The 27,380-nt window shown below is 40.4% G+C and overlaps 1 protein-coding gene across 1 annotated transcript in view; it reads right to left on the bottom strand.

Annotated features, from left to right (window-relative positions):
* LOC126353934 (uncharacterized) overlaps nt 1-27,380 on the bottom strand; it is a 336,644-nt gene that overhangs the window by 15,857 nt on the left and 293,407 nt on the right. Inside the window, exons 11-12 of the mRNA XM_050003196.1 lie at nt 23,452-23,568; nt 13,667-13,850 (exon numbers count right to left, since the gene is read on the bottom strand). Of these exons, the coding sequence (XP_049859153.1) occupies nt 13,683-13,850; nt 23,452-23,568 (285 nt within the window). The 3' untranslated portion in view covers nt 13,667-13,682. The remainder of the gene's footprint in view (nt 1-13,666; nt 13,851-23,451; nt 23,569-27,380) is intronic.

The raw sequence follows: 27,380 nt of genomic DNA, 5'->3' as shown, positions 1-27,380 counted from the left end.
ATTGTGGACACCCTCCTGCCATTGTTCCCATCTACTAGTACCTGCAATAATCCTAGCTACTTTCATATCTGTAACCTCAACCTTGTTGATAAGGTAACCTGAGTGCACCCAGCTTTCGCTCCCATACAACAAAGTTGGTCGAAAGATTGAACGGTGCACAGATAACTTAGTCTTGGTACTGACTTCCTTCTTGCAGAAGAGAGTTGATTGTAGCTGAGTGCTCACAGCATTAGCTTTGCTACACCTTGCTTCCAGTTCTTTCACTATGTTGCCATCCTGTGAGAATATGCATCCTAAGTACATGAAACTGTCCACCTGTTCTAAGTTTGTTCCTCCTATTTGGCACTCAATCCATTTATATTTCTTTCCCACTGACATTACTTTTCTTTTGGAGATGCTAATCTTCATACCATAGTCCTTACATTTCTGATCTAGCTCTGAAATATTACTTTGCAAACTTTCAATCGAATCTGCCATATGCAAGACTGCTTATTTTGTGTTCACATATCTTGATCTCACCCAGTTAGTCTATTGTTTTTAACATATGATCCATAAATAATGTGAACAACAGTGGAGACAGGTTGCAGCCTTGTCTTACACCTGAAACTACTCTGAACCATAAACTCAATTTACCGTCAACTCTAACTGCTGCTTGACTATACATGTAAAGACCTTTAATTGCTTGCAAAAGTTTGCCTCCTATTCCATAATCTCGTAGAACAGACAATTAATTCATCCAAGGGACCCAGTCATATGCCTTTTCTAGATCTATAAAGCATAGATACAATTCCCTGTTCTACTCATAACACTTCTCCATTATTTGCTGTAAGCTAAAGATCTGGTCCTGACAACCTCGAAGTGGCATAAACCCACACTGATTTTCATCCAATTTGTCCTCAACTAATACTCACACTTTTCCTTTCAACAATACCTGAGAAGATTTTACCCACAATGCTGATTAAAGAGATACCTCTGTAGTTGTTAGAATCTTTTCTGTTTCCAAGTTTAAAGATTGGTGTGATTACTGCTTTTGTCCAGTCTGATGGAACCTGTCCCGACTCCCAAGCCATTTCAGTTATCCTGTGTAGCCAATTAAGACTTGACATTCCACTGTGTTTGATGAGTTCCGACTTAATTTCATCCACTTGTCATTTCCTTCTTACCTCCCTTTCGAAGACTGCTAATTACACTCCAGAATGGTTTTCCAGCAGCTTGACCCATAGTCTCCAACCCGTTTCCGAAGCCTTCCCAAGATTTCTTCTTGGATGCTGCAATTATCTGTTTGGCTTTGTTTCTTTACCGAACAAGGTGGCGCAGTGGTTAGACACTGGACTCACATTTGGGAGGACGATGGTTCAATCCCGCGCCCGGCCATCCTGATTTAGGTTTTCTGTGATTTCCCTAAATCCCTCCAGGCAATTGCCGGGATGGTTCCTTTCAAAGGGCACAGCCGACTTCCTTCCCCGTCCTTCCCTAATCCGCTGAGACCGATGACCTCGCTGTCTGGTCTCCTTCCCCAAAAGAACCCAACCCAACTCTTTGTTTCTTTCTTCAACATAACTTTCTCTGTCTACCTGAGTTCTAGTATGTAGCCATTTTTGAGACACCTTCTTTTTCCTTTTACCGGCTGCCTTGACTGTGTCATTCCACCAAGCTGTTTGCTTCATCCTACTTTTACACACTACTGTTCCAAGACATTCTTTAGCCACTTCTAGTACTGTGTCCCTGTACCTTGTCCATTCCTTTTCCAATGACTGTAATTGGCTACATTCAATTAACTGGTACCTTTCTGAGATCGCTGTTATGTACTTGTGCCTGATTTCCTTATCCTGAAGTTTCTCCACTCTTATCCTCCTACCTATGGACCTGACCTCCTACACTTTCGGCCACAAAGGTGACCATGTCTCAGAATATGTCCGAGATGCCCATCCTTATTCCAAAGTAGGTGGTATCCTGACTGTCGGGACCACTTACTTGGCCACTCATACGTTGCCCGTGGTTCATGAACTAGGACATGACTACAGGAACCCACACCATAAACTGCTAAAATTAAATATTTATGGTGTGGGTTCCTGTAGTCATGTCCTAGTTCATGATCCACGGGCAACATATGAGTGGCCAAGTAAATGGTCCCGACAGTCGGGATACCAGCTACTTTGGAGTAAGGCTGGGCATCTTGGACATATTCTGAGTCGTGGTCACCTTTGTGCTCATACGGCAAAGACTACCAAATCCACCGGTTAGTCCCTCAACCGTGAGGAGTAAAACTCAATGGGACTCGGGGCAAGTAAGGCTAGCAACCTGCTTCCCTGGTACTTTAAATATGATGCTGGCAACAATCAGAGCAAAATGCCTTGGGCCTTTGGAGGTGACGGAGTCCCACCTTTAACTGAGAAACCAGGGACTCCTAAGATACGACTTGGCAAACAAATGGTAATGAGACGGGGAGCCATTTCAGGGAAATTATTCCTCACTGTCCAAATACTTGGTTGAGATGTTCGCATGCAGGTGGATACTGCTGCCACTATCATCAATTCTCAGACATATCTTCAGTTGGGTTGTCCAATCCTGTCACCTGTCACTAGGCAATTACGAACTTACAACAACCAGAAGATTTCTCTCTTTGGACAATTTGATGCTGAGGTATCTTACAAATCTGTCACTCGCACTGTTCCCATATTTGTGGTCGACCATAGTAACGTGGAGAATCTTTTTGGTTTTGATGCCTTTCGTGTTTTTCGGTTCTCCATAGATGACTCTGTCAATATTGTCTCTGATGCTGTTCCTTATGCTCAACTGGATTCCTTGTCAATCACATTTTCGTCCCTTTTTCTCCTGGGTTAGGCTGTGCAAACAACTTTGAAGCTCATATCACGCTCAAACCCAGTGCTCGGCCTTAGTTTTTTTGTGCTTGGCCCATTCCTGTGGCCCTTTGTGATCAGTTCAAATGGGAACTGGATCGTCTCACTGCTTCAGGGGTCTTGCTTCCTGTCACTTCCAGTGAGTGGTTCTCTCCTATTGTTGTCGTTGCTAAGCTAAATGGTGATATTCATCTCTGTGGCGATTTCAAAGCCACGGTAAATGCTCAATACCTTATCGACACTTACCGTATGCCTCAACCTGAAGAATTGTTCACTAAACTTGCTGGAGGCCAGTATTTTTCTAAACTTGACCTGTGTGAAGCTTATCATCAACTTCCTCTCGACACTGCTTCCCGGCAGTTTTCTGGTCCTTAACACGCCTTTCGACCTCTATCCATACCAAAGATTGCCATTTGGGGTTGCCAGCACACCTGCTCTCTTTCAGCGATTCTTGGAACAATTATTGCTCACTGTCCCTGGGTGTATAAATTACCAGGACGACATTGTTGTCACTAGCTCCACTACTTTGAACATCTTCAAAATCTCCGCACACTTTTTCATGTCTTACAGACTGCTGGTCTTAAGTGTAATCTTCAGAAATCAAATTTTTTTAGGCATGTATCAAGTACTTGGGGTTTCAACTCTCTCGGGATGGTATTCGTCTGCCCAGCAAACTGTTGCTGCGATCGATGCCCATCCTCGCCCTACATCTGTTAAGGAACTGCAGGCTTCCTTGGGGAAAATAGCATACTATCACAAGTTTTTACCGTCTGCTGCTTCGGTGGCTCAGCCATTGCATTGCCTGTTGCATAAAAACGTGCCTTTTCAGAGGTCCGCGTCATGCGATGCGGCTTTCCAGAAATTGAAGACTATGCTGAAACAGGCCACATGTCTGGCTACTTATTGACCTGGCCAACACCTTGCTCTTGCCACAGACGCCTCTCAATACGGGGTCGGTGCAGTCCTTGCGCACCGTTTTTCTGATGGTTCTGAACAACCCATTGCTTATGCCTCCAAAACGCTCACGAATGCCCAACAAAAGTATTCTCAAATTGAAAAAGAAGCTTTGGCCGTTATTTATGCTCTTCATAAGTGTGGTATTTTTCTCTATGGATCCAAATTTCATCTTGTTGCGGATCACAAACCGCTTGTTTCCTTGTTTCATCCATCAATGTCACTTCCCGACAAGGCTGCACACCACTTCCAGCGTTGGGCTCTTTACTTGTCTCGTTTCAATTATGAGATTCATTTCCGACCGATGGCTCAACATGCAAAGGCTGATGCACTGTCTCGCCTTCCCATGGGTCCTGATCTGGCATTCAATAGGGACGAACTTTTGTATTTCCACATGGATGTTGCTGAGCAGTGGGTTGTGGATGGGTTCCCCATCACCGGGGACCAGCTGGCGGCTGCTATGGCTTCTGACCTTACCCTCTCCTGGGTTTTATGCTGTATTCAGAAGGGTTGGCCAGATCCTCTGTCCACTAAGACTTCTGATCCATTGCGGAACTACTACGCTTTGTGTTATCGACTCACAGCTAGGGATGCTATTATCCTTCTTTCCACCAAAAATGCTTTGCTGCATGTTGTGGTACCTGCATCTTTGCATGCTTCGGTCTTGTGCCTCCTTCACCAAGGGCAAGTGGTGTCTCTTGCACAAAATCTCAAGCGCGCCGTAATGTGTACTGGCCCGGCATCGACTCTGAAATTGCATACATGGTCGCTGCCTGCGGCCCTTGTGCATCACAGGCCACCGCCCCGAAGTCATCTTTGTCACCGTGGCCTTCGCCTGAGAAGCCCTGGGAGCGTGTTCATGTTGATTTTGCAGGACCCTTTTTAGGTACTTATTGGCTTCTCGTTATTGATGCCTACTCTAACTTTCCTTTCATTGTCCGTTGCCCGTCGCCTACCACTGTGGCAACCACCAATGCTCTAGTTCGCATTTTCTCTTTGGAAGGCCTTCCCTCTACTGTTGTTATTGATGATGGTCTGTACTTTGCCTTTTCCGGTTCTGCAGATTTTTGTGCCCGTCACGGCGTCATGTATGCCACGGCCCCTCTGTTCCAACCACAGTCAAACGGTGAGACTGAATGACTGGTCCGTACATTTAAGACTCAGATGAGGAAACTCCTGATTTCTTTTGCTGCTGATGATGTGCTTCTCCAATTTCTGGCTTCTTACCATTTCACCCCCATGGGCGACCAAAGCCTGGCTGAGCTCTTACATGGCCGACAGCCCCGCATGCTACTTCATCTTCTACGGCCTTCCACCTCATGGCCGCAGGTGCCTTTGCTTTGCCAGTTCACTGTTGACAATTTTGTATGGGTACGGGGATATGGCAGGCAACCAAAATGGAGTCCTGGCAACATCTTATGACACCGTGGCCAACGCCTGTATGAAATCCAGACGGACATGGTTGTTGCAGTATGTCATTCGGACCAGCTTCAGCCTTGTGTGCCGGCAACGCCTGTTCTTGATGCCGCTACACCACCTTCGGCTCTACCTGATGCTGAGGATACTGGAATCTCTCATTACTTACAACGCAGTCCTCTCACCATCATATCGGTGCCAGCACAAGAACTGATGCCACCAGGAGATGTGCCCATGCAGGAACCAGATGACCATCATCTGTCAGAGCAACTCTACTTGCCCCCTTCTCCTATGGACGTGGATACATCGCCCATGTCTCCTGTTATAACAACTGGACTTGCCACAATGGGCAGTATGGTGCACGGGGCCCCCGCACCTTCGACCCCCACGTCTCCTGTCATCTCGACCCGTTACCATCGGGGACACTTCCGTCCGTACGGGAAGCCTCCTCCTCGAGACTTTATGGCCAGTCAAACAACACCTATGGATGTTAGCAATCTACAGGCCACCTCCATCAAGACCTGTGCAAAAACTTCAAAGGGGGGAAAAGTGTTGTGACTCGCCGATCTTTCAAAGTGTCGTCGCGCAGTTACGTGTGTCCTCTACATGCGGCACTATCTGCCAGCAATGCAGCAGCAGCGCCATCTAAGCGGTCAGCCAGCCAGAGCGGCCGCTAGACTTGGACTCAGTTATGATTTCACTGTTAAAGTGTACACACATCTTACTCTGTTTACTTGATCTGTGACTTTCATGTATTGCGTCTTCCTTGAAATATATTTGTTCAACTTGAAATTATAACAGAAGCCTTTGCTATGTGGAACTGCTTTATGTTAAATGAGCTTCTTTGTGTTTTGGGGACAATTTCTTGACTACAGGTGACATATGACTGACATGTTGTGCCAGTGGACTTCAGATCAATTAGTTACTGCATAGTGGTGAGATATTAAACTTTTGGTATACTGACATGTTAGTAGCAGATGTGAATTGTGTTTTATTCATCTCATGATGTACGTTTGCAGTCCATTTGGTTGTGTACAGGAAACATGTCAAAAATTTATAATACAGCTACACTGAGTTTTACATTAACAAATAATAGCAGTACAATAAATAATAACACTATAAGGATATTTCTTGGAATATGTAACACATTGTCCTGCATGAATTCATCCATGGAGTAACAACAGTTCAGTGTCAGTACCTCATATAGCTTTCTTTTAAGTGAACCTAAATTCATCGGCATCAACTTCGTGCCTTTTAGCTTACTACAAATTTTCATTCCCATGTATTGAGATGCCTGGGCATACAGTCTGAGGTGGAGGGTGGGTAGCATGAAACTTTCTTTGTTTCTAGTATTATGCGAATAGACAAATGGTTTCCATCAAATACTTCCAGTCCGGTGTCGAAAATATAATAATCTCATACATGTATAAGTGACTGACTGAAGTTAGGCATCGTCTGTAGTGATGCTGAAGTAGAAAAACTTTATTTTCATCTACTTGCACATTTTCATTCTTTAGATTAACTAAAATTAGTATTTTTTTCCTGTGCTTTGTGTGAAGAATACACACTGCTATTTCATATAGGGCCAAAGTACTGAAAGTTCACCACAGATGTGGTTCCTCATGAGCTCTTTTGCTTGATGTCCATACTATAACTAATAAATGGGTTAAATGAACATTGTACAGTGTAGTAAGGTGACACAGATTGATGATTTTGCTTTTATGGTGCTGGAATTTTGATATTGATCAAATGAGTTGTTGAAACAATTACTAACAAAGAGATAGAGGGGCTGGCCAGCACTTACCTCAGCTCAGTACAGCCGATAGAAACACAAAAAACAACCGAAAATTTAAGTTCCTAGCTTTCGGAACAAATGTTCCTTCCTCCCTGATGAAGGAACATTTGTTCCGAAAGCTAGGGACTTAAATTTTCAGTTGTTTTTTGTGTTTATATCTGCTGTACTGAGCTGAGGTAAGTACTGGCCAGCCCCTCTATCTCTTTGTTAGTAATTGTTTCACATCTTTATATGAGATTTTCTATTAATTAGTTAAATGAGTTGTTGAGTATATTAAGTTTAAATTGAAAATCATGTGGAGGAAGTTCCTGTAAAAGGTGTGTTCAGCCTTATTTTTATAAAAAGTTGTGTGATTTAAATGGACCTCACATGTAGAAGCAGGCCTTTACTTTTTGAGTAGTGAAGTACTAGAGCTTAATCATTCAGAATAATTAGATGTATATGGATCAAAACATCTTAGTACTAGTGTTTATGCTAGCTGTGGCTGTTCTTTTACATTCGAATGTACTCAAGTGAGACATAGTACAGTTATTTCTTAAGATAATATAGTAGCTCCTTATGGCAGTTTTTAAAAATTTCAATCCAACATTCAAGTAAGCCAAATGAATGAGAATACATGGTGTAACCTAGTTCGTTTGCAGTGTGTGTGTTATAAGGCACTACTTCATTTGCTGGAGTGTGGCTAGTGTGTTTAGGATAAATTTTTGTACTTATCTATTAATATTTGTGAACTCCTTGAGTTAACTGTATGGACAGATAATTTGAACATTTGGTAATTTAATATTGTTTACAGTGAGTAGATGTATTATTTCTTTTTACTGTAAGCTGTGGTTAAACCTCATAGTACGATTTTAGAAGAAGGCTTTTGATTTGTTCCCTATACCAGAGGTGTATTATTTACTGCACTTTGTATGTTTTGGCTGGCTTTTGACTGAAAATTAGTTTTTACATTTCATTCTGTATTACTTGTTATTTCAAAAACTAGGAGAGATACTCCACATTTGCTGACATAAAGCTTAGCACCCAATGTAACTAGTATCTTGTATGTGTGCTTTAAGATTATGTATGCGTCTTTTCATAGTGTCATGATTTCTACATTTACTTTGGTGGTACACCGTTCTTTATTTGTCATATGAATCTTATTTTAAGGCATACAGCTTGCAGTTTTCCCATATATTGTTATTTTGTCTTCTTATATGGCCTGACATGTTCCTAGACGATGAACAACAAACTTCCTGCCAGATTTGTTATTTCTAAACTTTGTTTATACACTTTGCTGGTGTATAATAGGTGTGATATAAATTGATACCTTAAAGTTTGCATTGATATTTTGCTGTACTGGCATTTTTACAGTGATGTACCCAGGTTGTGGCAGTGATATTTTATCAGATGATCTAGCTAGTTTCTATAGCCTTTTTCCAGTTGAGGCTATAGTGTTAGTTAACCTTGATGTAGATGTAGGGTTTGATTGTTTATTTGATTCAAGATTCATTTGAACTCAGGGTTGTTGTTGTTCCCTTACTGGTTAGGCATTTTGAAGAGACTGACTTGCACCCACAATGGAGTGGGACTAGCTTGGACATTTTTTCAGTGACACAATTTCTTATGGTGCTGAGGTGGACAGATCTCCAACATTAGATCTGCCAAAATCAGTGGGTGATGGGAGTACGTATGGTGTTAATGGGGGAAAACAGCTCTGCTCATATCAAACTGGAATTACATATAATCTGAAGCCATTTAAATCAGGGGTCATTTATTTACATTTCTTTTTAGAGGCACATAAAAGTAAAAAACACAAATTTTGATTTTCTTTTAGTAATTTATGGTATTATAATAAATTTACTACCAAAGAATAGGATTAAAACTCTTAAAATTGTTGTCTGGGTTTTGACTGGTAGTTCAATGATTCTGGAATATGAAAGTTAACATTACTATCTTACTGAACAACTGACTGACCAAAGACATTTTGTTTTGTGCATAAACATGACATTCAAAATTTCTTGTTATTTTCATAACTGACAAATTTGATAAATTTAACTATGTGTAAATTTCCTCCCCATGATAACTCTACAGAATTCAATTGTAACACAGTCTTCCCTAGTTTTTTAAGCCCCTAACTAAGCAACATGCATTCTAATGAAGTGTCTGGTTTGGTGCCCTTTTATAAGCCCTGCAAGCCACACTTCTCCCACCAGTCTGGGGATACTGAAGATTTTTTGTAAAATTTTATTTCAAACTTCGTTTTCCGTCGAATCTGTCAAGTACTCTCCAAGTGTAAGTTCACCAGTGCCTCCGTACTGTTCAAGCCTGCCATTCACGACAGAGCCATGACACTTTTCCAGCATCTCTGCTAAATAGACTGCCATGCCAACACCATCATTTTAACCAATAGAGAACATGGAAGGTGCATCACATGTGTGACTGCTGGAGGATCTTGGAGGTTTGAGCACAGTGGCTTCAGACTCTAAGCTCCCAGATTTGAGACAGGAGACACTCTTCTACTATTGTACCCTTCGTACATATCAGATGGTCTTATGTCATCTGCCTCTTTCTCTGCTCACCAGGACCAGTCACCAGCCACACAAATATGAAATGCCACCTCTCCTGTTCTCTATTTCATTATTATTTTTGAACAAACTTCTAGATGGGCAGTGAACCTTTACCTCTGTCCTTTCCATATTCCATAAATATTTTGCTTACCTCCATTCCGAGGCTCACCCAGCTTGCTCTGCATCCTGTACTTAAGGTTCACTGCTGAAAGATCTGAACAAGAAGTATTTCTGTCCCGTATGCAACCAAAAAATTATGGATTCTTCTGTCATCATCCATATTGTAAATAATTATAATGTTTCAACTATTACCTTGAAAAACAGTTCCATGATTACTATTTTTGTTAATTTGTACATACATGTTTGTGGTTGTGGTATACATTGAAATCTTTATACCACAGTACTTTAGCACGCTGTATGAGGGGCCAAAAGAAAATGGCACAGCCCATTGATTAAGTGATGTATTGTGCAGTAATTCATTTGCTGCATTTGAATGGGAACAGCTCTGCAACTGTTCATGCCAAGTTGGTGGAAGTGTATTGCAACAGAGCACCATTGTATGACAGTAGTCAGATGGCCCAGATTCTTCCAGTCTGCTCCAAGTCAGAATGACAGAGAACAAAGTGGCAGCTCACCCCTGTGTGAAGAACTGGGAATTGCAAGAGAAGAGGAGGCTGTGGTGCTAAAAGACCAGTGTATCACAATTGGAGTGATAGTGGAAAATGTGAAAATCAGTTCAGTGAGATGACTTAATACAGCTGTCAGGAATTTGAAAAATTGTATGTTCACCATCAGTCATACAAATTTATTATTTATTTTCTACTGGTCGCTGTCACAGTGATCATCTTTACAGGAAGGAAAAAAGATGTTCATTTAAGGGATATGTAATTCAACATCTTGAGTTACCACATTCATAATAATTCTGTTGAATCATAGTCAAATCAATTTTGTTTTGGTATAGAAATAGTGGCCTGTTATACATGGTTCTGTAAACATTTTATGACTCTGATGGTTTTCAGTTGATCTAATGGAAAGTTGAACTGCATATCCATCTAAAGTTCAGCATTTTTTTTCCTGTGAAGATGGTCGCTACAAACAAAACTGGTAGAAAATGCTGAATGAAGTTCTACAGTTGATGGCAAACATGCAGTTCTTCAAAGAGAAAAGCAATTATAGATCAATTTTCCACATGTTGCACAACATTTAAAATATGACAAAGTTTACTACCCTCTGGATTTTACAATTACTCACACTCATTCAAAAAGACTGTCAACTGGATGCAGATGTGTCAGGTCAGTCCAGGTGACTTCCTTAACTTTATATGAAGACAGTATCTGATCCTGAAAGAACACATACCATTGATGATGGTGCAGCTTCTCTAGAATGAGATGATAATTAAATCAATACCGTAGCTGCAAACAGGCATTGATATACATTATTGGGGACATGTTGAAAATATGTGTGCCCCGACCAGTACTCGAACCCGGGATCTGCTGCTTACATGGCAGACACTCTATCCATCTGAGCCCCTGAGGGCACAGAGGATAGTGCACCTGCAGGGACTTATCCCTTGCACGCTCCCCATGAGACCCACATTCCCAACATGTCCACACCAGTACATTTGTAGTACGCCTAATATGTGTTTGCCCATCACACTCATTACTCGTGGCAGATTAATCTACCAAGTCCCATACAAGTTGGGGCATAGCGTGTGCATTCATGGGGAGTGTGCAAGGGATAAGTCCCTGCAGGTGCACTATCCTCTGTGCCCTCGGTGGCTCAGATGGATAGAGCATCTGCCATGTAAGCAGGAGATCCCGAGTTTGAGTCCTGGTTGGGGCACACATTTTCAACATTTCCCCAATGATGTATATCAATGCCTGTTTGCAGCTAGGGTGTCGATTTAATTATCATCTCATTCTAGAGAATCTGCACTGTCATCGATGGTATCTGTTCTATGGCTACTCGGCCATTGACCTTGTGTGAATGCACACACTATGCCCCAGCTCATATGGGACTTGGTAGATTAATCTGTATCGAGTCATGAGTGTGATGGGCAAACATCTATTAGGCGCACTACGAATGTAGTGGTGTGGACATGCTAGGAATGTGGGTCTCACTAGGAGCATGCAAGGGATACGTCCCTGCAAGTGTACTATTCTCTGTACCCTCAGTGGCTCAGATGGATAGAGCATCTGCCATGTAAGCAGGAGATCCCAGGTTCGAGTCCCGGTAGGGGCACACAATTTCAACATGTCTCCAATGATGTATATCAATGCCTGCTTGCAGCTAGGGTGTCGATTTAATTATCATCTCACTTCCTTAGCTGCCTAGTCACCATGGATGAGGGTTCACTATAACCTGAGGTAAAAGAGAAAAGCAAACAATGGAAACATGTGAATCCAAAGGACAAAGATCTTTGAGACTGCTGTACTGTAGTGTTAACTTATTATGTTTGTTAGGATGCAAACCATAACAGGAGCATATTACCAAAATCTCCTCTGAGATAACAGGAGGCTGCCAAGATAATGCATTGTGGGAAATTGTCCAAGGGAGTGTTAACACTCCATGCCAACAACCCAACTCATTCTGCACAGGACAGTATCACACCTACTGATTTATTGGGCTATCAAATTTTGAATCACCCCTTGTATTCTCCTGATATGGCACTCAGCAACTTCTTCTTTCCTTGGATGAAGATACCACTGTGTGGAAAAAGCACTTCCAGAATTATGAGGAGATGAGTTTTGAGGCAGAACATTTACTGAACAGCCTGAATGCAGAGTTCTACATTTCTTCCAAGTTATCCATGGTTGTTAAAAGTGTCACATTGAAGGATGAAAATGTAGAGAAGCACTAACATCTTCAGTATATTTCATGGCAACAACTAGACTTTATTGAGGTGATAATTCAAACTTTATGACTACCCCTCATACTCCAGTCTTGCCCCCCCCCCCCCCATTTTTGCCACTGATGAAAATAAATTACTTAAAGTTCATTTGCCCCTCACCTTTGCTACCCCTTAGACTGCAGCCACCAGGTAAGTGTGTACTTTTTTCAATCCTTATGCTGTCATTTCAAATGCACTTTCAGTCTTTGTGTTTAAGAGAATTGTGTCCTTTTGTGGGAGAATAACACTGTGTAATGTGGAGAGATTTGTTTGCTAACTATTTGGAAAAAGGACTAAATAATGCAAATTGAGCAGTTTATGTTGTTCATTGTGTATCTTGTATTAACATAGTACTCAGCTGTCACTGTTTACCTTGACTGCTCTATCAAAATCTGCCAGTGGTTTTGACTGCATTAATTCTTAATGATGCTGCAAGATTTTTTGTTATCAAATCTCAAGGGATGGTTCATTACTGCATGCCAGAAGCAGCTCATGCCCATTTAATCTGACCTAGGCCTTCCCGTAAGCAGCATAAGGACCAATTGTAGCATTTGTGCACATATGTAGTGTCCATTGGTTTGTGTTTCCTTTAGCTTCATACCCTTATGTCAGCTTCTGTGTAAAGAAATAACAGCAAACTGCAGTTTTTCTATCAACATTCATTTGAAGTGGCCACAGGATACAAGTGAAACAGACTGCAGATTGTGAAATATTGTTGACAAATATATTATTTCAATAATACTGCTCTCAACACCAAAGGCCTATTCTTCACTATGCTCTGAATATTTTTCTGATATTCCTAGAAATGTTCTGTTTGTTAACAGAGAAATACAAAAAAATTATTTTGGGTTTCACCTGTACATACAAGGTAATAGTGAACTACAAAGAGCAACAACAGATCCACAATAATCATCACATATTAATGGTGCAGCTTGCATACTGTGTGAAACAGCAAAACACTTTATGGAGAAAGCAATAGGCTTAGTGTCATCAGCAGGGAAATAGTGAATGAGAACCACACAATATGTGATTGTTTTTTAAAGTTTTGTGTGCTAGCTCTCCCCTTTTGTAATTAAAAAATACTAGAAAGGTTACAAAATTATTAGTCCCACTTTTACAGACTTTTGGTTTGCTTCTACATCCTGTAGAACTGTGTTATGCCAGTCACTTTGTCTGATAAAGACACATACTTAGAACTTACCTTTCTTATTCTATTTTTATGTGATGACAACAGCCTTGTGTACACATGGACCGCCAGGGCCCTCAAGAAGTGCTGGCCAGAGATATGTTCTGATCTGATCATTTTCTGGATTTGACAAATGAAAGCGCACATGCATGTCCTTCCTTACAACACGTTGCTCATATTCCAGAACGTATGGTGGCGACTGGTAACATACAAAACATGGATTGAAGAATTAGGTACTGTATATAATTACATATGTTTGTTATAATTGAGTCTTATTTTCAAAAGTCTGGTTCTGTGGCTGAAGTCACCAAAGATTTGATTTTTTAGATCAAAATCCATAGAGAAAAGTTCTCTAAATAGATCATGTAAGAAACAAATCTATATAGAAAAATGCTAGTGTAAATAAAATAGAAAGAAACTTCCACATGGGAAAAATATATTAAAAACAAAGATTCTAAGATTTACTGCTTGTGTCTGTGTATGTGCGGATGGATATGTGTGTGTGTGTGTGTGTGTGTGTGTGTGTGTGTGTGTGTGTGTGCGCGAGTGTACACCTGTCCTTTTTTCCCCTAAGGGAAGTCTTTCCGCTCCCGGGATTGGAATGACTCCTTACCCTCTCCCTTAAAACCCACATCCTTTTGTCTTTCCCTCTCCTTCCTGAAGAAGCAACCATCAGTTGCGAAAGCTAGTAATTCTGTGTGTGTGTTTGTGTGTTTTGTTCATTGTGCCTGTCTGCTGGCGCTTTCCCGCTTGGTAAGTCTTAGAATCTTTGTTTTTAATAGAAAAATGCTAGATTTAATAAACTACATGAAAGGAGTAAGCATGTTGTTATTGTAAAGTGTAAATGTAAACAGTATTGCTGTGATGAAATTTTACAATAATGTAATGGAAATGCTACAGATTGGTTAGCTTACACAAAATCTTATGTTTGTCCACTTTTAACTGGGATTCCTTTGTTCCTCACAAAGCTATTAAAGAACTGGGTGAAAATGTATTTTGCAAGGATTAGGAGATAAAATGCTCTGACTCCCACATCACAGGAAAAAGCAAAACAGGGCCAAAATGATAGAATCAGCTTTGCTGAGGGAATCCCAAGGTTCAAACATTTATGATTTCAGTAGCTTTTGTGCGTCAGCCAACGTGCTGCCAAATTTTGAGCAGATGTTTCTTCTAACTATGTAGCTGTATTTCCTGTTTGTGCTTGTAAAGCCCACTATACTCTGTCTATACAAGATTTCATTCAGGATTAATGGTGGTGAGCCAATGGCCTTGCAGCAGTGGTAACACTGGTTCCCATCAGATCACCAAAGTTAAGCGGTGTTGAGCTTGGCTAGCACTTCGAGGGGTGATTGTCTGGTCTGCTGAGTACTTCTAGCAAGCACGGTGCATTCAGCCCTTATGAGGAAAATTGAGGAGCTAATTGATTGAGAAGTAGCAGATCCAATCACAAAAACTGACAATGGCTGGGAGAGCAGTGTGCTGACCACATGCCCCTCCATATCTGCATCCAGGGATGCCTGTTGACAGAGTATGACACAGTCAGTACCATTGGGCCTTCCAAGGCCTGTTTGGATGGAGTTAAGTTTAGTTTCAGTGGTGGTGTCATGTGGTCATGAAGGGCAAACAGATGATCACAGACAATTTCAGTTAACTGCATGTTCTTATTCTTACTACAATATGTACAAGCATGTGGTCAAGGCCCTGACTACCTACTGATATAAACCTGTTGCTGTAATGTATCAGATTGTCCACCTCTTTCTTGCAATCAGATGGAAGATGTTCATGTAAAAATGTTGTTTATGTAGATAGCATGTAGGGAATTTTTACTGTATGTGCACTGGGTTTGTCAATATTCAGAGTTGTAGTGAGACATGCAAGCCCAGAACATCGCTAACTGAACAACTCCATCTGCTGTTAAGTGGTTGTTTATGCTTTAGTGGTGTGGTTTGGTGGTATTTTGGAATGCAGATAACAAGAGGAGTTGCCAACAATGACAACAGGCAGCAACAATTGAAAGAAGCTGAAGAGAAATGCCATTCTTGTATGTTCTGTTCTGAGATTCACTTCCAATATGTTGTTCGGAATAATAACAGATTTGCCAGCTAATGTTGTATATGCTTAACATGAGAATAAACGAATACAAAATATTTCTCTAAAAAAGGCATTTATATCATTTCATAGTGAGTTGGCATAGATATGAGCTCTCTTGCAGCCCTCAATGTCCTGCAGGTGGTGAAGAAGTCCCGTGATAAAATTAGTGGCACTGCATAGAATAGCAGGTTGACTGGATCAAGGAAACATGAGAAGGCAACCGTAAATCTTAAATAAGGCGAAAGTATAAGGGTGAGTCAAATGAAAACCTCAAATATTTTTTTAAATATTATTTGTTGCGCAGAAGTGGTACAAAGCTGTATCACTTTTCAACATAATCTCCCCCACGCTCAATGAAAGTCCTCCAGAAGTTACAAAGTGCATAAATTCCTCTAGAAAAACATTCTTTTGGTAGTCCACACAACCACTCATGCACTGCATGGTGTACCTCTTCATCAGAATGGAACTTCTTTCCTCCCATTGCATCTTCGAGTGGTCCAAACATATGGAAATCACTTGGGGCAAGTTCTGGTGAGTATGGTGGAGGAGGAGGACATTCAAAATGCAGGTCTGTGATTGTTGCAACTGTTGTATGGGCAGTGTGGGGCCTTGATTTGTCATGTTGCAAAAGGACACCTGCTGACAGCAATCCACATTGCTTTGATTTGATTGCAGGCCGCAGATGATTTTTTAGATCTGTGTATGATGCACTGGTGACAGTGGTTCGTCTAGGCATGTAACGCTCCAAAATGACACCTTTTTTGTCCCAAAAGAGAGTCAATATAATCTTCCCTGCTGATGGTTCTGTTCAAAACTTCTTTGGTTTTGGTGATGAGGAATGGTGCCATTCCTTGCTCGCTCTCTTTGTTTCTGGTTGGTGGAAGTGAACCCAGGTTTCATCCCCAGTAACAATTCTTTCAAGGAAGCCATCACCTCCTTGTTCATAGAGCCGAAGAAGTTCTTCCCAAGCATCAACACGCCATTCTCTCATTTCAGGAGCCAGCTGCTGTGGCACCCATCTTGTAGACATTTTGTGAAACTGGAGCACATCATACACAATGTGGTGTGCAGACCCATGACTAATCTGTAAACATGCTGCAATGTCATTCAGTGTCACTTGGTGGTTTTCCTTCACTATGGCTTCAACTGCTGCAATGTTCTGTGGACTCACAACTCGTTGTGCCTGACCTGGACGAGGAGCATCTTTCACTGAAATCAAACCATTTGCGAACTTCCTACTCCATTCGTAGATTTGATGCAGTGACAAACATGCATCACCGTACTGAACCTTCATTCACTGCTTGAAGGCACTAATGTTCCTTTGAGTCTAACCTTTAGACTTCCCATTGCAACCATAAATGTAAGGGGTAATTCAGATTTCTTTTTCTGGCACATTGATCTGACCATGGTAAGCTTCAAGGAAATCTAAACACAATATACCTTCATACAGCATTTCTCTGATCCTTATCATTTACATTTCCACCATGTACTCATGTTGGCCTATCATAAAGTCTATTATAGCTTTTCCACAACTGTGCTCCCTTTTCCAACTTAACCCTTTAATTGCCCAGCTTGGATGCTGCCCACTTCCTTACTTGACTACATGGCATCCCATCAAAGAAATGTGAGCCCATGTCAGTTAGGAAATGAACCCTTTGCTTATGAAAAATTCCATTAAAGAGCACATTTTTGGAACTGTCATCAGTGGAGCTCACAGTAACTACTGTGTTCCTCTTCTTACAGTTTCATGCTATGTCTCCTTCCACTCTGCAGGTGAAACATCGAATATTTCTCATATGAGAAGTTGGGTTTTATTGCTTGCTTTCACGATAGATGGTTCCTGAGTAAGCTTCGAATGTGTGGCGATCTGGTTTGTGATTAATTGAGGTCTCTATAGCTCTTCCAGAAACTGAACTGCCATATGTATTGCCCTCCCCCCATGAACCATGGACCTTGCCGTTGGTGGGGAGGCTTGCGTGCCTCAGCGATACAGATGGCTGTACCGTAGGTGCAACCACAACGGAGGGGTATCTGTTGAGAGACCAGACAAACGTCTGGTTCCTGAAGAGGGGCAGCAGCCTTTTCAGTAGTTGCAGGGGCAACAGTCTGGATGATTGACTGATCTGGCGTTGCAACATTAACCAAAACGGCCTTGCTGTGCTGGTACTGCGAACGGGGAAACTACAGCCGTAATTTTTCCCGAGGACATGCAGCTTTACTGTATGATTAAATGATGATGGCATCCTCTTGGGTAAAATATTCCGGAGGTAAAATAGTCCCCCATTCGGATCTCCGGGCGGGGACTACTCAGGAGGATGTCGTTATCAGGAGAAAGAAAACTGGCGTTCTACGGATCGGAGCGTGGAATGTCAGATCCCTTAATCGGGCAGGTAGGTTAGAAAATTTAAAAAGGGAAATGGATAGGTTAAAGTTAGATATAGTGGGAATTAGTGAAGTTCGGTGGCAGGAGGAACAAGACTTCTGGTCAGGTGACTACAGGGTTATAAACACAAAATCAAATAGGGGTAATGCAGGAGTAGGTTTAATAATGAATAGGAAAATAGGAATGTGGGTAAGCTACTACAAACAGCATAGTAAACGCATTATTGTGGCCAAGATAGATACGAAGCCCACACCTACTACAGTAGTACAAGTTTATATGCCAACTAGCTCTGCAGATGATGAAGAAATTGCAGAAATGTACGATGAAATAAAAGAAATTATTCAGATAGTGAAGGGAGACGAAAATTTAATAGTAATGGGTGACTGGAATTCGAGTGTAGGAAAAGGGAGAGAAGGAAACATAGTAGGTGAATATGGATTGGGGCTAAGAAATGAAAGAGGAAGCCGCCTAGTAGAATTTTGCACAGAGCACAACTTAATCATAGCTAACACTTGGTTTAAGAATCATGAAAGAAGGTTGTATACGTGGAAGAACCCTGGAGCTACTAAAAGGTATCAGATAGATTATATAATGGTAAGACAGAGATTTAGGAACCAGGTTTTAAGTTGTAAGACATTTCCAGGGGCAGATGTGGACTCTGACCACAATCTATTGGTTATGACCTGTAGATTAAAACTGAAGAAACTGCAAAAATGTGAGAAATTAAGGAGATGGGACCTGGATAAACTGAAAGAACCAGAGGTTGTACAGAGTTTCAGAGGGAGCATAAGGGAACAATTGACAGGAATAGGGGAAAGAAATACAGTAGAAGAAGAATGGGTAGCTCTGAGGGATGTAGTAGTGAAGGCAGCAGAGGATAAAGTAGGTACAAAGACGAGGGCTGCTAGAAATCCTTGGGTAACAGAAGAAATATTGAATTTAATTGATGAAAGGAGAAAATATAAAAATGCAGTAAATGAAGCAGGCTAAAAGGAATACAAACGTCTCAAAAATGAGATCGACAGGAAGTGCAAAATGGCTAAACAGGGATGGCTAGAGGGCAAATGTAAGGATGTAGAAGCTTATCTCACTAGGGGTAAGATAGATACTGCCTACAGGAAAATTAAAGAGACCTTTGGAGAGAAGAGAACTACGTGTATGAATATCAAGAGCTCAGATGGCAGCCCAGTTCTAAGCAAAGAAGGGAAGGCAGAAAGGTGGAAGGAGTATATAGAAGGTTTATACAAGTGCGATGTACTTGAGGACAATATTATGGAAATAGAAGAGGATGTAGATGAAGACGAAATGGGAGATACGATACTGCGTGAAGAGTTTGACAGAGCACTGAAAGACCTGAGTCGAAACAAGGCCCCCGGAGTAGACAACATTCCATTAGAACTACTGACGGCCTTGGGAGAGCCAGTCATGACAAAACTCTACCAGCTGGTGAGCAAGATGTATGAGACAGGCGAAATACCCTCAGACTTCAAGAAGAATATAATAATTCCAATCCCAAAGAAAGCAGGTGCTGACAGACGTGAAAATTACCGAACTATCAGTTTAATAAGCCATGGCTGCAGAATACTAACACGAATTCCTTACAGACGAATGGAAAAACTGGTAGATGCAGACCTCGGGGAGGATCAGTTTGGATTCCGTCGAAATGTTGGAACACGTGAGGCAATACTGACCTTACAACTTATCTTAGAAGAAAGATTAAGAAAAGGCAAACCTACGTTTCTAGCATTTGTAGACTTAGAGAAAGCTTTTGACAATGTTGACTGGAATACTCTTTTTCAAATTCTAAAGGTGGCAGGGGTAAAATACAGGGAGCGAAAGGCTATTTATAATTTGTACAGAAACCAGATGGCAGTAATAAGAGTCGAGGGGCACGAAAGGGAAGCAGTGGTTGGGAAAGGAGTGAGACAGGGTTGTAGCCTCTCCCCGATGTTATTCAATCTGTATATTGAGCAAGCAGTAAAGGAAACAAAAGAAAAATTTGGAGTAGGTATTAAAATTCATGGAGACGAAGTAAAAACTTTGAGGTTCGCCGATGACATTGTAATTCTGTCAGAGACGGCAAAGGACTTGGAAGAGCAGTTGAACGGAATGGACAGTGTCTTGAAAGGAGGATATAAGATGAACATTAACAAAAGCAAAACAAGGATAATGGAATGTAGTCAAATTAAATTGGGTGATGCTGAGGGAATTAGATTAGGAAATGAGACACTTAAAGTAGTAAAGGAGTTTTGCTATTTAGGAAGTAAAATAACTGATGATGGTCGAAGTAGAGAGGATATAAAATGTAGACTGGCAATGGCAAGGAAAGCGTTTCTGAAGAAGAGAAATTTGTTAACATCGAATATAGATTTAGGTATCAGGAAGTCGTTTCTGAAAGTATTTGTTTGGAGTGTAGCCATGCATGGAAGTGAAACATGGACAATAACTAGTTTGGACAAGAAGAGAATAGAAGCTTTCGAAATGTGGTGCTACAGAAGAATACTGAAGATAAGGTGGATAGATCATGTAATTGAATAGGATTGGGGAGAAGAGAAGTTTGTGGCACAACTTGACTAGAAGAAGGGATCGGTTGGTAGGACATGTTTTGAGTCATCAAGGGATCACAAATTTAGCATTGGAGGGCAGCGTGGAGGGTAAAAATCGTAGAGGGAGACCGAGAGATGAATACACTAAGCAGATTCAGAAGGATGTAGGTTGCAGTAGGTACTGGGAGATGAAGCAGCTTGCACTGGATAGAGTAGCATGGAGAGGTGCATCAAACCAGTCTCAGGACTGAAGACAACAACAACATATGTATTGCTTCTTCAAATGTCTTCCTACGCGCCAATCTAACTCATCGCCAACTTCACCATGAAGCCCATTCAAAAATATATCTAATACCCTTTGACCAGCTTCAAACAATTTTGCCACACTGTGTAAATTGTCCTCACTGAGCTCATATGTGTTACCATTAATTTTCCTAAACAAAACTACACAAACTGCACAACTGCACTTTTTATCGGACATGATGAAATTGAGTGCACCATCTTGGGTTCACAGCTTTGCCACAGTTACTTCCTGAGAGTCACTCTAGTATGCTAAAGGTGCTGCAGTGTTCAGTTTACTAAAAGAACATCCTTATGTGATCTTCAGCAAAGAACTGGTACCATAGTTATCAAAGAAAAGTTCTTAGCTACTGTTGACTCCATTGTTCTTTCATTGATTATTCTCTGAGGGCTGCTGTTTACTTGATCCATGTCCCTTGTCTGAATCTATTTTTAAAAGCCAAATTTCTAAACATAATTATTGGTTGACAATCTGTAATTCACACCTTACTGTGTGCTCATCATGATTGACTATGTGATTTTTTTCGGTTATAAAAAATTTTCCATTGTTTTGTTCACATCCTTGCCAAGTAAAGAAAGTATCTGCAGCAGTCCCACCATCAATACTGGGTCTTACTGCACTGCATAACTGAAGAAATATGCTCCAACAGAAGAATGTTGGCTGCATCATCCTGTATTAGTTCTATCTTTGGATACCACACTTTTGTGATTAAATCAGATTACTGCTACGGCCCTTGGAAGACTATAGGTTTGCTTCCCTCCTCAGTAGTAGTGATGGGTAAAGGAACACTGAGGAACTTACTTCTGACAACATTCTTATGTGAATTTCATTCATGAGCAGTAGTGGGGTATGACTTTGGCTCAAATGGCTCTGAGCACTATGGGACTTAACATCTGAGGTCATGAGTCCCCTAGAGCTTAGAACTACTTAAACTTAACTAACCTAAGGACGTCACAGACATCCATGCCCGAGGCAGGATTCGATCCTGCGACCATAGCGGTCGTGCAGTCCCAGACTGAAGCTCCTAGAACCGCTCAGCCACACTGGCCATCCTGGGCGTGGGTTTATTAAGGGTGTGTTAGTGATTGATATTATAACCATAGACCAGTTAGTTGTGGCACATTATCATTCTCCTGTGAGTAGTATTTCTAAAACCATTCTGACACAGTTCAGAATGACTGTGCTGCATTATCTTGCTGAAGCAATATGTCCCTTGCAGGTTGATGTTGGTGACTAAATAACGCATGTGATCAAATAGTGGTTTCCTGTATTGTTTACTGGTGCAGGATGACAGCAAACACAACAAGGGTGTTATTTCGTCCTATGTAAACATCTCCCTTATGCGAATACTGTATTAAAAGACATCTTCTATACATGATGTGCTGCACTAGAAATGTTTCATTTTCCAAAACCAGTTTTCAGGTTTATAATCCATCACTGGTGGCATCTGATACAGAGGAACAAACTGCATGTGCAACAATTACTACGAAATGATAATTGTATACATATAGCAGTAATATAAGTCTACTTACATTACGCACTTCTATAGCAATGACATACTTGTCAGTTAATGCAACAGGATCCAAAATATATCCAGTAACATAGTACACAGTTTGTCTTGTATGTTACTGCTATCAAATTTTTGGCAGTGCCAATTCTTGATAATGTTTGACATAACTGTCATACAGAATAAACATGAAAATGACAGGTCAAGGAGTCTACATTACCTACGTTGTGTACAATGTAAAATCCAGGATGGAATAATGACAGTATTGTGAAAAAAAGATAGATTGCTACTCATCATAAAGTGGAGATGCTGAGTAGCAGACAGGCACATTGAAAATACTACTAAACACATTAGATTTCGGCCATAAGGCCTCCTTATAAAATAGAAAATATACAAACACACATTCACAAAAATGCAATTTACACATACATGATCACTGGCTCTGGCTGTTGAGGCCAGACTGTGAGCAGCTGCGCACATCATGCAGCCACAGATAAGGGAGATGTGTGTGTGTGTGTGTGTGTTTGTGTGTGTGTGTGTGTGTGTGCGCACTGTCTAATTTGAAAGAAGCCCTTTTGGCCAAAAGTTTACTCATTTGACAGTCCTTTTGTTGTACCTATATCTGACTCAGCATCTCCGCTACATGATGAGTTGTAGTCTATCCGTTTTATAATATTGTCATTATTCTATGCTGGATTTTTCCATTGTTTGTTTTATTTCTACTATGATTTTTGAGATTAACATTCATAATGACTTTTACTTTGATTTACGTTTATTAATAATTATTAACTCCAGTGAGGTGGTTGTAAACCACAATAGGCATCACAGAAAGGTAACATAAGTAGTGTATTTCTCAAAATGAAGCTGAAATTATCTTAATATGGCACAAAAAAGTGTTTTTCCTGCTCTTCTAATTCAAAAACTTGAATATTGATAGTATTGTGTCCATGAATAAAGTGTAGATCAACATACCTGATTTATAAGGCACCATGCAAGGCGAACGGCATCCTTCACATACTGAATCAGACCAGGGCAGTCTTTGAGGCACGGATAGTCATAAAGTGTTGCCCAGATTTGTGAACATACTTCCTGCAAAAAAGCAGTTAGACATATGTACTCTTAATGGTACTGCTTCAACATTTTGAAATGTGATACTAAAATGTGCTATGGATGTAGTACAGAAAATCATCAGTTAAAATTTGATCACACATGTGCTCCCTTACAGAATAAACAACGAATTACCTACATAACCTATTTTGTGTTGGTTTCTTACTTGGAAGTAAGTGACAGAGTGCTTTTGAGCTAGAAAATGAATACTAGTAAATTCTGTGGCCAGTAAATACATTCAAACTAGTGCCCAAAAGTTCAGTGTAATCGAGAAATGAGAGCATATTTTCTGAACTGTGTGTGTCAGAAAATTACAAAACTAGGGAAAGCTTAATCTAAAAAAAATGGCATACAACAGTGTCTAAAAAAATTAAATTGAGAAGTTCTGTGAGCAACTGTTGTTGTGGTCTTCAGTTCAGAGACTGGTTTGATGCAGTTCTCTGTGCCACCCTATCCTGTGCAAGCCTCTTCATCTCTGAGTAACTACTGCAACCTGCATCCTCAATCTGCTTAGTGTATTCATCTCTTGGTCTTCCTCTTAGATTTTTACCCTCCATGCTTCCCTCCAATACTAAATTTGTTAGCCTTTGATGTCTCAGAACGTGTCCTACCAGCCGATCCCTTCTTCTAGTCAAGTTGTGCAATGAATTCCTCTCCTCCTCAGTTCTATTCAGTACCTCCTCATTAGTTATGTGATTTACCCATCTAATCTTCAGCATTCTTCTGTAGCACCACATTTCAAAAGCTTCTATTCTCTTCTTGTCTAAACTATTTATCATCCATTTTTCACTTCCATATATGGCTACACACCATACAAATACATTCATAAAAGACTTCCTGACACTTAAATCTATACTCGATGTTAACAAATTTATCTTCTTCAGAAATGCTTTCCTTGCAATTGCTGGTCTACATTTTATATCCTCTCTTTTTCACCACCATCAGTTATTTTGCTCCCCAAATAGCAAAACTCACCTACTACTTTAAGTGCCTCATTTCCTAATCTAATTCCCTCAGCATCACATTTGTAATTCAAGTGTATTCCATTATCTTCCTTTTGCTTTTGTTGATGTTCATCTTATATACTCTTTTCAAGACACTGTCCATTCCATTCAGCTGCTCTTCCAAGTTCTTTGCTGTCTCTGACAGAATTACAGTGTCGTTGGCAAACCTCAAAGATTTTATTTCTTCTCCATTGATTTTAATCCCTACTCCAAATTTTTCTTTTGTTTCCTTTACTGCTTGCTCAATATACAGGTTGAATAACATTGGGGGTAGGCTACAGTCCTGTCTCACTCCCTTCTCAGCCACTGCTTCCCTTTCATGTCCCGCAACCCTTATAGCTGCCATTTGGTTTCTGTACACCTTGAAAATAGCCTATTGCATCCCGTCTACAGTTCATAACCAATAAATTGTGGCCAAAGTCCACATTTGCCGCTGATAATGTCTTACAATTTAAAATCTTGTTCCTAAATCTCTATCTTACTGTTATATAATCTATCTGAAACCTTCTAGTGTCTCCAGTCCTCTTCCATGTATACAACCTCCTTTCATAATTCTTAAACCACATGTTAGCAGCTACCATTAAGTTATGTTCTGAGCAAAATTCTACCAGGTGGCTTCCTCTTTCATTCCTTAACCCCCTTCCATATTCACCTACTGCTTTTCCTTCTCATCCTTTCCTTACTATTGATTTCCAGTCCACAATGACTATTAAATTTTCATCTCTCGTCACTATCTGAATGATTTCTTTTATCGCATTTCTTCAATCTCTTCATTATCTGCAGAGCTGGTTGGCATATAAACTTGTACTACTGTTGTAGGCATGGGCTTCATGTCTATCTTGGCTACAATAACGCATTCACTATGCCGTTCACGGTAGCTTACCTGTGCTCCTATTCTTTTATCCATTATTAAACCCACTCCTGCATTACTCCTATTTTAATTTGTATTTATAACCCTGTATTCACCCGGCCAGAAGTCCTGTTCCTTCTGCCACTGAACTTCACTAATTCCCACTATTTCTAACTTTACGCTATCCATTTCCCTTTTCAAATTTTCTAATGTACCTGCCTGTTTAAGGGATTTGACATTTCACACTCCAATCCTTAGAATGCCAGTTTTCTTTCTCCTGATAACAATGTCCTCCTAAGTAGTTCTTACCCGTAGATCTGAACTGCGGACTATTTTACCTCTGGGATATTTTACCCAGGAGAATGCCATCATCATTTAACCATACAGTAAAGCTGCATGTCCCCAGGAAAAATTACAGTGAGGTTTCCCCTTGCTTTCAGCCATTCACAGTACCAGCAGAACAAAGCTCTCTTGAATAATGTTACAAGGCCAGATCAGTCAATCATCCAGACCACTGTCCCTGCAACTAGTGAAATGGCTGGTGCCCCTCTAAGCCATAGCCTAGAGGATGTTTCCAGAATGGGTTCTTCACTCTGTAGTTGAGTGTGCACTGCACTGACATGAAACTCCTGACAGATTAAAACTGTGTGCTGGGCCAGGACTCAACCTGGGAATTTTTGCCTCTCACAGAAAGAGAGAGTCTGTGAGTGGATGTAGAATGTCCATCCGTTTCAAAATATATGTGGTAACACGAGCCACTGATGAAAAGTGAAATACTATTGCAGAGCAATTATGGTGCATCACATATAGATTTTGGTTGTGGCCTAAATAGAGACAAATCACAATAGAGATTAACTTAACTTGAAATCTGCTGGTCATTCATGCTGGTGAATCACAAAAAAGAGCTAATTTTAGCTGTGGTTTCAAAAATAGGACCTTTTGGATAGTCTGAAATTCAACTGTTACAGAAGTCACAGTATTTTCATAACAGTAATGGTAGTAGCAAATACACTGATGATAAAGATTAAAATAGGGAAACAGAAACTGTGCTAAAAAATGATCATAGAAGTCAGTTACGGGAATTATTGGTAGTACCCCCCCCCCCCCCCCCCCTCCTCCCCTCCACCTGTTTTCTTCCTTCTCTGGACAACTGTCATTAATTATGACTGAAATGAACAGAACAGTGAATTAAAGAGAACACTAAAATTTCGGCAGAAGAAAGAGTAACAATGACATTAAAATAAAATATCCACAGGAATACTAGCAGAAACAAACTAAATAGATGAAACAACTTTCCATAAATGAGGCAATGTTCAAGGCAGAATGTAGCATAAGTTGCATATTTTACTTTAAGTCTTTGAACACAAATAAGCTAAGCTTAAATGTTAAACTTATTGTTTGTGTATCTAATCACAGCCTAACTCTTTGATTATAGTTATGTTTATTTGTTCCACTGTTTTAATTCCACCCAACTTTTCTAGTATAGTATTATTTGAAGATATGGTTCACTGTAATGTTAATGATTATACATTAAAGCAATGACTTTTGGTGACGATAATCACACTCTATTTTCTGTTGATGGTACTAAACATTAGCAAACATTGTTCACAGATACATGAGGTTTTGCATTGAAAGATAGATGTTCATAAAATGGAAAACTATCTTTAATATGCGTTACGTAAGTGGATCAAATGACAAGGATACAGATTCATACATTCCATAAATTCCACTGTGTAGAAGGGCCTTCAGGGATGTGGGAAGAGTCAAATTATATACTAGCTAGGAGAAGCAGCCAATGGCCAATGCAAACTACTGTGCTAATAACAAGTTAGAAATAATGCTTATCTTCTTACAATGATAATTATAGTAATTACTTCTAGATTACTTTATTAATTCACTTACTGGGGTACCTGGCTTCTCTCAGGGAGTTGATATGAGAT

Source organism: Schistocerca gregaria, chromosome 3 (genome assembly GCF_023897955.1).
Source record: "Schistocerca gregaria isolate iqSchGreg1 chromosome 3, iqSchGreg1.2, whole genome shotgun sequence".
NCBI lineage: Eukaryota > Metazoa > Arthropoda > Insecta > Orthoptera > Acrididae > Schistocerca > Schistocerca gregaria.
This window is presented reverse-complemented; position numbering and strand designations above follow the sequence as displayed.